Consider the following 15,177-nt stretch of genomic DNA (forward strand, 5'->3'; position numbering starts at 1 on the left):
AATTTCAGGTTCTGAGGCAATCTAGACTTGCCAAATCATTCTCGACTTCGGTGGACTCCGTTCATAATTTACTCTCTACAACCTGAGAACAGACTAGCACCAGCCCGTCGCTTTCGCGAAAGCCCCTTTAGCTTACCTCCCACATTAAGCGGCCACAGTTAAATATCGCGAAATACTGTTCAAAATAATGTTATCGACAAATCACTCCGACTGTCAATTTCGGATGAAGCATTTTATGGGGTTTTTAAATAAAATGCCGACTTGGCACTCAACGTGTATACAAGATGTACTTCTGTTTTCCTATTTCATCAGGTTACAATGTACATGTATTCTAAAGTGGTCACGGTTGACTAATGTCTCTATTTGCATTTAAGTACACGTGAAAAGGTCAGCGTGTTGTGTGAACTGCACATTGTGACTGATACCGACCATGAGTGAGTGAGTGAGTTGGGTTTAACGCCGCTTTTAACAGTATTCCAGTTATATCACGGCGTGTCAGCTTAATGTGGGAGGAAAGCCCGAAGTGATGCAGGTCTCAGACGTTTACCACTTCGGTGAAACCCACGAGCACGGGTATGGTGCTGACAAACCTAGAAACATAATCAGGGCGAACCGGGATTCGAACCCACAATCATAGGTTTCTGGCGTGCCCAAGGGACGCAACTCTACACAGCGATTCGCGGCGCCTTAGACGACTGGGCCACCCGTGCCCCCCATACAGACCTTGAGTTTATAGTTCTCAAAATGACTACATCTTGGCTCACGTTCGTGTAAAAACTGAATTATTCACCGTGATACTGCGTTATCGGACACGTCAATACTCCCGTTAATAAGAACAAGGGATTTTTGTTTATGAATAAATGTAGTTTGACTTAAGATTACTCATTCATACATTTTCTGATCAATGTTTTAGGATATTGTTGTACTTTCTCAAAATCGCCAAATTCACAAATTAAATTAAAATTAAAAATCATATACACTATGGTTTTGCATTTGCTGTTAATGAGAGAATGTTTTAACAACCGGATAAATGGTATGCTGAAGCATCACGAAAGCACTATTACTACTATTACTCGTAGCTCAGGTTCCAGAGATCAAAAGCATAGTGAAGGGGAGGTAACTGCGAAATCCGGCAAGTCGTGTGATGGGGTTATTAGTTATAGAAGTTTCTTAAAATCTCTCACTGCTTGCCATTCACTGACATTTTCTAAAAAATGAAGTTTACGGTTGTAAAAGATTTGTTTCTTGAAACACACACTCACACCCAATAAAATTATATAAGTGTTATGTATTAGCACCTTCTGAAATAAAGCATAATGACACAAGCTATTCCTTTCACTATAGTCATTCTATGGTATAGATGACTCGATCTTTAAACAAATTGCAATAAAATAAAACCCATGTCCCTGGAATTGAGGTATCAAAAGTATAGAACAGTATAAACGAAGGATATCAGTCATTCATGTTTATATATTTCAATTTCGACTTGAAATTGAGCAAACTGAAGAAGTGTACGATCGTTAAGATGGAGGTTTAATCACTGAAGAATGTATTTTTAAGGAAGAGAATTTATGGATGTGAACTTCTTTATTATGAGGAACACAACGTTTCGGTGTATATGCTTACTCCTTCATCAGATGCTTGGATCTTTGTCGGTGCTATTTATCTAGCTGGCTTCCATTGTCAGTTTCCAAAATGGCCTCCATTTTCCCTGCTACACGTGAGATTGGTACCAACACATGGAATATATGATGTTATAATTGAACTGTTAAGTAATCATCTATAACTGTAGATAACCCGTAACAAAGGTGATTCAACTGATCTGTGAGCTCTTTATATAATTCTATATTAAGCCACTGTTCAGTGGTCACAAGCTGTTCTAATAACACTGTCCGTCCAACTTCCCATCCTCATTAACAACTGCTTGAATACATTGTTTATGAACCCCTTAACATTCTCCACTCGTTCCAAGACGTGCTGGCATGTGTGTGTGTGTGTCCTCTCGTAATATACACAATTCAGTCAACAACATCACGCAGATAATCATTCTTTATTTAGAAATCGAAATATAAAAACAGTTAAAAAACATATCAATACTTAAACATGCAAATATAGAGAGGATGTCCCATATGTCGAGTGAAATATCATGTTTCTCTCATCGACTGACGAGGAAAAAAGATATTTTAACGAGTGAAATTATATCCTTTCCCCCGTCACGAGATGAGAGAAAAATGATATTTCACGCGACACATGGGATGTCCTATTCATTAAATCCTTTTTTTGTAGTTTTCTACCGGATGTTTTTTTTTCATTACAAATGTAAAACCTTAAAACGTAATTCTCCCTACCTAACGCGCAGGGACATTTCACCACCACTGATAATTGCGACTTAAAACGTAGTTCCGAGTTTGCAAAATTTGATAAAAGAAAAACGAAAGTCTCAAAAAATATTTAGGGTCATGAAAATTCTTTATCCTACATTGGACATGGTAATATACAAAATCAACTAAAAGAGATATTCTTGAAAGCTACGAGCCCGCTGTTGGAAGCGAAGAAATACTCGCTCGTCAAGTAACCAAAAATGTCTCGTTTAGGCAGTTAAATGAGACATTTACAGTTTATAACGAAACATTTTCAAGAGAATGAAAAACGTCAAGAAGCAATATAAACTCCATAAATGACTATCTGTAATTATTTTGCCTTGTCAATGTGGAACTAACGTAAAAAGTACGTCAACAGTTTGTGTACGGGCTGGTGGGTGGTGGGATAGCCAGGTGTTTGAAGCGTTCGCTCCTCATGCTGCAGGCCCGAGTTCTATTCTCCACACGGGTACAATGCGTGGAGCCCATTTCTGGTGTCCCCCGCCGTGATATTGCTGGAATGTTGCTAAAAGCGGCGTAGTTGTCTAAGGCGCCGCCATTCGCCGCGAAAACTATGATTGTGGGTTCGAATCCTGGTTCGCCCCGATTATGTTTCTAGGTTTGTCAGCACCATACCCGTGCTCGTGTGTTTCACCAAACTGGTAAACGTTTGAGACCTGCATCACTTCGGGGTTTCCTTCCACATTAAGCTGACACGCCGTGACATAACTGGAATACTTATAAAAATATTAAAAATAATAATAAATCAGCTTAGTGTGAATATTTTTTTCTTAAAAACCTCTTGAAAACAATAGAAGCTCTTTTCCTATCCTCCAAATTTGAACCGTATAATACGGTAGATTAATTAGACACTGCCTCATGTGAATACCATGATGACGCCAGTGTGAGGTGCAGGGGTCAAGGCGTGTCTCACTTGTCTCACGTGCTGGTTCCCGCCATAACGTGGTGACATCAAGTCTCCATTGGTGAGGGGAATGTTTTCGGCTTAACATCTGCAGAATGCAGAGATTAAAACACATGCCGTTGGGGAAATCGGAGACGACAGTAAACTGGGTTTAACGCAATTAACTCCGAATCTACAGATCCAAGTATTTATTCTGCATTTTTTGTTGGTTTACAGTCTCATCTCAGCCTATTTGCTTGACATGACTTGCTGGGTGAGTGGATCAGCCATGTACGTGTTACCTCCCCTGACTAAATCTCAACTTGCAGGTCCGACATGGCGGTTCGAACTAAGCCCTTTTCATCCCCACCATACCTTCAGCTCTTTTGACCTTGTGATCTGGGTTTTGTTACAAAACAGCGAGTGTGATCAAGTTGACTTCCGGCAAACAGAAGAAATGTACGCGTAATTAAAGTGAGCATGTGTCTGTAGCAGAGCAGAGGAAGTCTGTTACTCCGGAAACCTGGCTATCTGGGCGTCCATTGTTCGGATAGTGAGTGCGTGCGGTTTTATGCCGCTTTTAGCAACATTCCAGCAATATCACGGCGGGGGAACACAAGAAATAAGCTTCACACATTGTACCCATGTGGGAAATCGAACCCGGCCTTCGGCGAGACGAGCGAACGCTTTAACCACTAGGCTGCCCCACTTGGACTGAAGGACCCGCGTACATGTACATGGTAATTGGCTTGAATAGATTAACACCTTCTGACGTCGCCAGACGTATGTACATTATTGTACGTATTGATTTTTTTAATTAGCGCTAGGGATTAAGGGTCCTGCCCGGAATGGGCTTATGATTAGAGGAGATACGCAGAATGGTAGGCTCGGTCGTAGCGCTACCAGTGACTATTACGAGTTATGTCCCTTCTATGTCCTCTCTATTGCCCAATCAGATTCCACTTCTCATGTCACTCGTATTTTCTTCAAACAAAATGGGGTCTCCGTAAAGACGATCTGATTGATAACCAAGATCTACATTGTAATAAAGCTTGTGGCATAATTATTTTTTCAAATATTTTATAGATCAAATCTATTTTTCAAAAAGGTCCCCAAACCCCCAGAAACGTATTTTGACTTCAATAACTAGATGTCAGCGCCTTTAAGACAACCCCGAGAAGTGAACTCTTCGTGAACTCTCAATCCGTTGTTACATTGCCGGGAAAACCGGGGATATTTGATCAAAGATCCCAACACGAGGAACATACCGATGTGAACGCTGCCGGCTACCGCTGGCACTGACAGCGTCTCGCGACATCGCATCCCCTCCCATTCCCACAACCAACGTCCCCCCTCAGCTTTATTAATTGAAAAAAAGTATGCAAAGAAGTTGCCACACTGGTGTTGATCTTGCGAGGAACAAGTGGAGCGTTTGTTCAATGGGCGTTAGGACGTAGTTCTCCTCCCTATATTAATTAACGACGACGACGCTTGGTTGTTTAACCTTTAGATTTTCACGGGACTTTTATAAAGTCAGTCTCATTTTTGTCTGCGATTTTCAAAGATGTCCATGGTTGCGTTCCTTCTCCTCGTCGGCTGTGTTGGAGTTGTCAATGGACAAACCAGTACCTACTTCTTCGGAGAAGGTTTGTAAATATGTAGTTGTATCTATATCTGAATTATAGCCTAGGCCGAATAAACTAATAACAGTCTTTGTTATCATTAATACACATTATGTGCTGACAGATGTGCTGTGTAACTGTGATTATAGTCCTCGCCAGAATCAGAATCACGAAATAACGCGGTGTTTAATTAATGAAGATACTTGCATGTGTGCTAATACTTATAAATTAAAGACAAGCCATTCCGCCGATAAGGAATATAACCTACAAAAATTGTAAAGTGAGCTTTTCAAGAAATATCCGTTTTGTTGCCGATAACATCATCATTGAATTTTGATCACAAGGAAAATTAATGTAGATTTCGTACAAAATGTTTATGTCACAACATGCTGCAATATGTGACACACTGGTCAGATGTACAGTGATTTCAAAGTCAGTTTTTTTCTTAATTTCGTTGGACATTCTGGTTGTTCTAACTGTTTTAATTCATCCTCCCGAGGCAAGGGAGTTATCTGATTATAAAAGTCCAGTTTCCACACTTGCCGAACTAGGCTGGAATTGCGGAGTTATATTTTGGCTGGTATAGTCCAATCAAAATCGCGAAACGAACTAGACATCTGCTTCGTAAACAACATGGATTTCAAGTTGCAGGTTTCCGTCGAGTGCAGGGTTCCTAAAGCATATGCACCATCAACTGGGCGTCGACAGATATTTTCCAAATCTCTTCATGTTTTTAATCAAGGTGATCAAGTGATTCAATGCACTTTGCGAGGTAAAACCCGTGATATATTATATTAATTAGATTTTGAATATCCATTAGATCGCCTTGACTGGGCGCCGCCATTGTGTTAGAAGCAAATGCATGTGATATGAGAGGTGGAATCTAATTGGTCAATAGGAGGGTCATGGAAGGGACACAACTCGTAATAACCACTTGTGGCGTTACATCAAGCCCCGAAATTCCAGCATTGTTCGGCAATTGGGGAAACTGGACTTATATTGTCAGTTAACTCCCATGCTCTCGGAAAGATGGTTATAACACGACATTTATGTAAACCTATAGCACAGTGGACATACATACCCGGGCCAGTTACATTCGTATGGTTCACACCGTTACGCGGCCGCTAATGTTTCGCGTTTTGTGATAGGTCCGGTGAGACGTTAACAAGGTTGTCTCCTGTTAATGTTTGGTAAAGTAGCCGTGACAGGAATATAGCTGAAACCTTGACATTGTAGCCTTTGCAATGATGTAGTTGTAGCCATTACATTGATGTAGTTGTAGCCATGACATTAGTGTAGTTGTAGCCGTGATATTGGTGTTGTTGTATCCAAGATATCGGTGTTGTTGTATCAAAGATATTGATGTAGTTGTAGTCGTGATATTGATGTAGTTGTAGCAGTAATATTGATGTAGTTGTAGCAGCAATATTGATGTAGTTGTAGCAGTAATATTGATGTAGTTGTAGCAGTACTATTGATGATGTTGTAGCAGTAATATTAATGTAAATGTAGCCGTGATATTTATGTAGTTGTAGTAGTAATATTGATGTAGTTGTAGCAGTAATATTGATGTTGTTGTAGCCGTGATATTGGTGTAGTAGTATCTAAGATATTGGTGTAGTTGTAGTCGTGATATTGGTGGAGTTGTAGCCGTGATGTCGGTGTAGGTGTAGCCGTGATATCGGTCTAGTTCTAGCCGTGATATCGGTTTAGTTCTAGCCGTGATATCGTTGTTGTTGTAGCCGTGATAATGTTGTTGTTGTATCCGTGATATAGTTGTTGTTGTAGCCATGATATCGTTGTTGTTGTAGCCGTGATATCGTTGTTGTTGTAGCAGTGATATCGTTGTTGTTGTAGCCGTGATATCGTTGTTGTTGTAGCCGTGATATCGTTGTTGTTGTAGCCGTGATAATGTTGTTGTAGCCGTGATATAGTTGTTGTTGTAGCCGTGATATCGTTGTTGTTGTAGCCGTGATATTGGTGTCGTTTTAGCCGTGATATTGGTGTATTTGTAGACATTACATTGGTGTTCTTGTAGCCGTGATATCGGTGTAGTTGTAGCCGTGATATTGGTGTAGTTGTAGACATTACATTGGCGTAGTTGTAGCTGTAACATTGGTGAAGTTGTAGCTGTGATATTGGTGAAGTTCGAGCCATTACATCGGTGTAGTTGTAGCCATGACATTGATATAGATGCAGCCGTGATATCGGTGTAGTTGTAGCCATGACATTGATATAGATGTAGCCGTGACATCGGTGTAGTTGTAGCCATGACATTGATATAGATGTAGCCGTGATATCGGTGTAGTTGTAGCCATGACATTGATATAGATGTAGTCGTGACATCGGTGTAGTTGTAGCCATGACATTGATATAGATGTAGCCGTGATATCGGTGTAGTTGTAGCCATGACATTGATATAGATGTAGCCGTGATATCGGTGTAGTTGTAGCCATGGCATTGATATAGATGTAGCCGTGACATCGGTGTAGTTGTAGCCATGACATTGATATAGATGTAGCCGTGATATCGGTGTAGTTGTAGCCATGACATTGACATAGTGGTAGCCGTGATATCGGTGTAGTTGTAGCCATGACATTGATATAGATGCAGCCGTGACATCGGTGTAGTTGTAGCCATGACATTGATATAGATGCAGCCGTGACATCGGTGTAGTTGTAGCCATGACATTGATATAGATGCAGCCGTGACATCGGTGTAGTTGTAGCCATGACATTGATATAGATGCAGCCGTGACATCGGTGTAGTTGTAGCCATGACATTGATGTAGATACAGCCGTGACATCGGTGTAGTTGTAGCCATGGCATTGATATAGATACAGCCGTGACATCGGTGTAGTTATAGCCATGACATTGATATAGAGGTAGCCGTGACATCGGTGCAGTTACAGCCGTGACATTGATATAGATGCAGCCGTGACATCGGTGTAGTTGTAGCCATGACATTGATATAGATGCAGCCGTGACATCGGTGTAGTTGTAGCCATGACATTGATGTAGATACAGCCGTGACATCGGTGTAGTTGTAGCCATGGCATTGATATAGATACAGCCGTGACATCGGTGTAGTTGTAGCCATGACATCGGTGTAGTTGTAGCCATGACATTGATATAGATGCAGCCGTGACATCGGTGTAGTTGTAGCCATGACATTGATATAGATGCAGCCGTGACATCGGTGTAGTTGTAGCCATGACATTGATATAGATGCAGCCGTGACATCGGTGCAGTTATAGCCATGACATTGATATAGATGCAGCCGTGACATCGGTGTAGTTGTAGCCATGACATTGATATAGATGCAGCCGTGACATCGGTGTAGTTGTAGCCATGACATTGATATAGATACAGCCGTGACATCGGTGTAGTTGTAGCCATGACATTGATATAGATGCAGCCGTGACATCGGTGTAGTTGTAGCCATGACATTGATATAGATGCAGCCGTGACATCGGTGTAGTTGTAGCCATGACATTGATATAGATGTAGCCGTGATATCGGTGTAGTTGTAGCCATGACATTGATATAGAGGTAGCCGTGACAACGGTGTAGTTGTAGCCATGACATTGATATAGATACAGCCGTGACATCGGTGTAGTTGTAGCCATGACATTGATATAGAGGTAGCCGTGACATCGGTGTAGTTGTAGCCATGACATTGATATAGAGGCAGCCGTGACATCGGTGTAGTTGTAGCCATGACATTGATATAGATACAGTCGTGACATCGGTGTAGTTGTAGCCATGACATTGATATAGATGTAGCCGTGACATCGGTGTAGTTGTAGCCATGACATTGATATAGATGTAGCCGTGACATCGGTGTAGTTGTAACCATGACATTGATATAGATGTAGCCGTGACATCGGTGTAGTTGTAGCCATGACATTGATATAGAGGTAGCCGTGATATCGGTGTAGTTGTAGCCATGACATTGATATAGATGCAGCCGTGACATCGGTGTAGTTGTAGGCATGACATTGATATATAGGTAGCCGTGACATCGGTGTAGTTGTAGCCATGACATTGATATAGATGTAGCCGTGACATCGGTGTAGTTGTAGCCGTGACATTGATATAGAGGTAGCCGTGACATCGGTGTAGTTGTAGCCATGACATTGATATAGATGTAGCCGTGACATCGGTGTAGTTGTAGCCATGACATTGATATAGAGGTAGCCGTGACATCGGTGTAGTTGTAGCCATGACATTGATATAGAGGCAGCCGTGACATCGGTGTAGTTGTAGCCATGACATTGATATAGATACAGTCGTGACATCGGTGTAGTTGTAGCCATGACATTGATATAGATGTAGCCGTGACATCGGTGTAGTTGTAGCCATGACATTGATATAGATGTAGCCGTGACATCGGTGTAGTTGTAACCATGACATTGATATAGATGTAGCCGTGACATCGGTGTAGTTGTAGCCATGACATTGATATAGAGGTAGCCGTGATATCGGTGTAGTTGTAGCCATGACATTGATATAGATGCAGCCGTGACATCGGTGTAGTTGTAGGCATGACATTGATATAGAGGTAGCCGTGACATCGGTGTAGTTGTAGCCATGACATTGATATAGATGTAGCCGTGACATCGGTGTAGTTGTAGCCGTGACATTGATATAGAGGTAGCCGTGACATCGGTGTAGTTGTAGCCATGACATTGATATAGATGTAGCCGTGACATCGGTGTAGTTGTAGCCGTGACATTGATATAGAGGTAGCCGTGACATCGGTGTAGTTGTAGCCATGACATTGATATAGATGTAGCCGTGACATCGGTGTAGTTGTAGCCGTGACATTGATATAGAGGTAGCCGTGACATCGGTGTAGTTGTAGCCATGACATTGATATAGATGTAGCCGTGACATTGATGTAGATGTAGCCGTGACATTGATATAGATGCAGCCGTGACATCGGTGTAGTTGTAGCCATGACATTGATATAGATGCAGCCGTGACATTGATGTAGATGTAGCCGTGACATTGATATAGATGCAGCCGTGACATCGGTGTAGTTGTAGCCGTGACACTGATATAGATGCAGCCGTGACATCGGTGCAGTTACAGCCGTGACATTGATATAGATACAGCCGTGACATCGGTGTAGTTGTAGCCATGACATTGATATAGATACAGCCGTGACATCGGTGTAGTTGTAGCCATGACATTGATATAGATGTAGCCGTGACATCGGTGTAGTTGTAGCCATGACATTGATATAGATGCAGCCGTGACATCGGTGTAGTTGTAGCCATGACATTGATATAGAGGTAGCCGTGACATCGGTGTAGTTGTAGCCATGACATTGATATAGATGTAGCCGTGACATCGGTGTAGTTGTAGCCGTGACATTGATATAGAGGTAGCCGTGACATCGGTGTAGTTGTAGCCATGACATTGATATAGATGTAGCCGTGACATCGGTGTAGTTGTAGCCGTGACATTGATATAGATGCAGCCGTGACATCGGTGTAGTTGTAGCCATGACATTGATATAGATGCAGCCGTGACATTGATGTAGATGTAGCCGTGACATTGATATAGATGCAGCCGTGACATCGGTGTAGTTGTAGCCGTGACACTGATATAGATGCAGCCGTGACATCGGTGCAGTTACAGCCGTGACATTGATATAGATACAGCCGTGACATCGGTGTAGTTGTAGCCATGACATTGATATAGAGGTAGCCGTGACATCGGTGTAGTTGTAGCCATGACATTGATATAGATACAGCCGTGACATCGGTGTAGTTGTAGCCATGACATTGATATAGATACAGTCGTGACACTGGTCTAAGTAGAACCTTGGCATTGATGTAGTTGTAGCCGTTGATTTCCGTTGTAGCACTCGTCACGTTACATGTAGCAGTTACTGCCACCATCCATCCTTCATACATATCTAATCCTGCATTTCCCAGATAACACTGACTGTGTGAACAACGCCGGGCAGCTGGTGGTCATGCCGGACACGGGGTGCAGGCAGTTTCTTATTTGTGATTTCAACGGTCTGGCCTACGGCCCCCAGGACTGTGCCCAAGGCACGCTCTTTGACCAGGAGAAACAATACTGTGAACACGTGGCCTTGACCATCTGCCTACAGTCCAGGGATCTCCTTCTCGGAGGTAACCATGGGAACCATGACAAACTCAACGTGACATAATGATGGGTTTTTTTCTTTGTTTGGACGAACGAACTCTCGACATAACGATATTAGAAACATTTCCTATAAATAGCATATACCTTTCAAATACAAAGAGGACGCATGGCATGTTGAAGCATATACATCATGTGCAGACGGAAATATGAAAGGGGCCGAGTAGAAGCAGGGTATTGCAGGTGGGTTCGAATCCCAGGTTAAACGATCACCCGTTCATATTCCCACGCATATTGATTTCTACCACCATTTGATCTGCCCCCCTTAACATGGAGACATTAAAGCAGGTGAATTCTTAAAACTTATCCTTTGTGCACGACGAGGCTGTGGGGTAGCCTAGTGGTTAAAGCGTTTGCTTGTCACGCCGAATACCCGGGTTCGATTCCCCTCATGAGTACATTGTGTGAAGCCCATTTCTGGTGTCCCCCGCCGTTATATTGCTTGAATATTGCTCAAAGCGGTGTAAAACCATACTCACTGTCTCACTGTTATTGAAATGGGTGTTTCTCGTCCCCAGAATGTACAATACACGATATGATACACGATACCATTCAGGGCACGATACAATTAACAGTATGATACAGGGTACGATCCACGATACAATACACGATGCGATCCACGATACGATACAAGATATCATACAGGGCACGATACAATTCACGATACGATACACGATGCGATCCACGATATGATACACGATACAATACACGATGCGATCCACGATACGATACACGATATCATACAGGGCACGATACAATTAACAGTATGATACAGGGTACGATCCACGATATGATGCACGTTACACTACACGCTACAATACAAGGTACGATACTCTGTATGATATTGAAAAGGGTGTTTCTCGTCCCCAGAATGTGCGACCGCGGCTGTGTTCCGCAACTGTGAGAGGTATACACAGTGTGTGCAAGGCGTGCAGCTGGAGCGAGACTGTGGCAACCTCACCGTCTACTCCAACACCCTCAATGTCTGCGTCCACCCCGACGACCTCAACGAAAACGAGAAGGCCGACTGTGGACTGTGACACACCCGATAGACTGATGCTGCTTGACACACCACTATGACAACAACCAATATCCACGATGTGTATCAGAACACTGATTATTGAAATACCGAAATAACAAACTGTATTTTTTTATTAATAAATATGTTTTAATTTCATTTCCTGTGTTGCGGTGGCACATTAAAGTAGTATATTTTATTATTTATTTCCTTGTTGGCAACGGGGCAAAATAGTCCCCTGTATCCTATAATTTACGTCTTTCCCAATGTCCCCATCCCCGACTATACAGTATAAGGCTATATACACGATCCAGTGTACGCACATACTTGGAGGCATAAGAAACGCAACAGGTACCGATGCCAAGTTCTAGTGCCTGAACATTATAATCTCTCTAACCATGGACTTCCTTTTCCTGGTAGCAGACGGTACTTGTTGCTACCTTGTCTTGTGTCTTGAGTGAGTGAGTGAGTGAGCGAGTATGGTTTTACGCCGTTTTTAGCATATTTTAGCAATTTCACGGCGGGGGACACCAGAAATTGGCTTCGATAAAACAGGGCTGGTCGGTTCGGAGTCAGTATGCTGTGCCAGAGTAGAGCATTTATGTTAAACTACAGAATGGTATCTTAGTGGATTAGTGCTATAAAACTGTCATTAGTCCGGACTAGCACGTATATAACAAGCCGCACGCATGCGAGCACAACCCGTGTGTGTGTGTGTGTGTGTGTGTGTGGCCGGTTGTATTCGTCCGGACTAATGCCGGTTTAATAGTCCTAGCCCACAAAGATACCATGCCCAGTTTAACATACATGCTCCTTAAACATCATTTCACGTCAACACTAGCCATGCATACATGTCGGTGTTCACACCCAGTGATTAAAAGCACAACACCATGCTTGGGCATAAACAGTGCATTCTACCAACCAATCTGCTCTAGTAACCAATGATTATTTCCCCGTAGGATTCCGGCTACAACATTCAAGTTCTCATCTTGGCGCTACAATTACTGTAACTCAATGTGAAAGTTACTTGGGCCATACTGCTAAGGTGGCTCTCTATGGGGCAGATGGCGTTAAGATGGTCATATAACCACGTTCATACCAACACTACAAGTATTTTATTAAGACGATCAGCTCCCTGCTTCGGAAGTTGCTGATCACGTGGGGTCCATTGCGAATTTGCGGATCGGGTGGTCAGGCTATCTGACTTGCTTGGTCCGTGTCAGTGTATCCCGAATCGCATAGATTGACGCTCAAGGTATCTGACCCAGACGCTGTTATTTCCAGACCGAGGTCATACTGCTGGAATTCTGTTGTGTTGCATTAAAACAACAAACAAACAAACAAAAGGTTATGGTTGAGGCGATTTTAGGTGTGTTGTTAATTATATTTTTTAAATTATCGGTTTTCTTAGAACTATTTATTTCCCGAAAGTATGAAAAGTCTAAAGTGTTACATGCCAGTTCCCAAATTGAAACAATAATTATGTTAACCCAGAAATATGTACATGTCGTATAGAATAAACAAATGTATCCCCAAATTTACTAAGTTTACAAAACAATACAAACTACTGAAAGACAATTACAATGGCAGTACACAATAGAGTGGTAGTACAATATTCAATGACAATCAATAGTATGATGGCAGTGGGAGGTATCAAATACAAAATTACAGTGATGATAGCAAAAGTCAGTGATAATAATTTAGTCACCCAGCCGCGACAGTGGTCAAGCTTGCGGGATGGGCATAGTCATGGAATCTGGGGTGATGAGTGAACTCCACACGAAAGCTGGTCTTGGTGTAATAAAATGTGTGAGAGATACGACAGGCACGCTTTTGTCCCCTTATATACAGTCTAGCTAACTTCTGGAAATTTCGACACAGTACCATCACATCACAGAATACTTAAAATTCCAAAACTGTAAGAGATATAAGTTTCAAGTAACAGCTGTATGATAATAAGGAACGAATAGGGATGTAATTACAACCGGTAGTGAGGTGTGGCAGTAGATGTTATGACTGTCAACGATCTTGAAGGTCGAAAGAGGTAAGATGGGAAATTATGGATCAGTAGTTCGTAAATACCGCCACGATTTGTCAAACATTCATCCACTTATGCAAGTGATATGAGAGGTGGAATCGGATTGGTAAAAAGGCGAGACATTGAAGGGACATAACTCGTAATAGTCACTGGTGGCGCTACGACTGAGACAAGAAATTTCTAGAAAAACCTAGTTCGACAAAGTGGAAACTGTACTTTTACAGTCAGTTAACTCCCTTGCCTCGGGAAGATGAATTTGGAGTGGAGTTCAGTCAGTCCTAGTGATGCCACCCCACGCCATAACCGATCCCAGCCAAATCTGTCATGAGGTCTCAGGTTGACATTGGCTTGACGTTCATTTCCACGTCTTCAGACACGACTGCGCCTAGCAAGTGTAAAGTTAATCGGGACTCATCTGAAAACATGACAGTGACCAGCAACGTTGACCCCAGTTTCGACGTTGTGTACACCACAGACGTCTGTTGGCAATATGACGATTTGCAAGGGGCATGGTGAAGACCATTTCTAATCGTCTGACCCGAAACTCGTAATCTGTAGCCTGGTGAACCTTTGCAGCACTCTCATTCGCCGTTTAAGGTTGAGGTTCAAGGTTGATTTCATAGAACCTGGTTCGGATCAGTCGATGGTATACTCTTGTCGCTGAACTGGGACACCCTGAACGGGGCAGTCGTTAACATTTTGGGCTTGTTGGTACCTGTTCCAGAGTCTGCTAATTACATACTGTGGAACATTGACCGTATTGGCCACTGCACGCTGACTTCTGCCAGTTTCCGGCATGCCAATAGCCCGGAGACGCTCCGCGCGTTTCAGGCGCCGCATCTACTTCATACACAAACAATGAATTAAATCAAGTAAATCACAACTGTATGATAAGCAGAATCAATTATATAAGATGAATCGACCTTCCTTGAAAATGTCAAAATCAGATATGACACCCTGTGTGGCGCTGCTGCGTGAGGTATGTGCTAACTATAGGATGTATTTTGGTGTTATATTTTACTTATATAAACGTACTTGCAAAGGATGTTTGT

The 15,177-nt window shown here is 42.4% G+C and overlaps 1 protein-coding gene across 1 annotated transcript; it reads left to right on the plus strand.

Annotated features, from left to right (window-relative positions):
- Window positions 1-4,785: 4,785 nt before the first annotated feature.
- On the plus strand, window positions 4,786-12,225 carry LOC139444055 (uncharacterized). The gene is made up of 3 exons (XM_071224958.1): window positions 4,786-4,910; window positions 10,835-11,038; window positions 11,940-12,225. Exons 1-3 carry the CDS (start codon window positions 4,829-4,831, stop codon window positions 12,107-12,109), a joined length of 456 nt encoding a protein of 151 aa, XP_071081059.1. The 5' UTR covers window positions 4,786-4,828; the 3' UTR covers window positions 12,110-12,225.
- Window positions 12,226-15,177: the final 2,952 nt, after the last annotated feature.

This window comes from Haliotis cracherodii, unplaced genomic scaffold (assembly GCF_022045235.1).
Source record: "Haliotis cracherodii isolate W230 unplaced genomic scaffold, xgHalCrac1.p SCAF_5, whole genome shotgun sequence".
Lineage (NCBI taxonomy): Eukaryota > Metazoa > Mollusca > Gastropoda > Lepetellida > Haliotidae > Haliotis > Haliotis cracherodii.

Coding starts and splice junctions, on each gene's coding strand:
- LOC139444055 (XM_071224958.1), top strand. CDS start 4,829: ATGTCCATGGTTGCGTTCCTTCTCCTCGTCGGCTGTGTTGGAGTTGTC. Junction 4,911..10,834: donor TACCTACTTCTTCGGAGAAG/GTTTGTAAATAT, acceptor TGCATTTCCCAG/ATAACACTGACTGTGTGAAC. Junction 11,039..11,939: donor CAGGGATCTCCTTCTCGGAG/GTAACCATGGGA, acceptor TCTCGTCCCCAG/AATGTGCGACCGCGGCTGTG.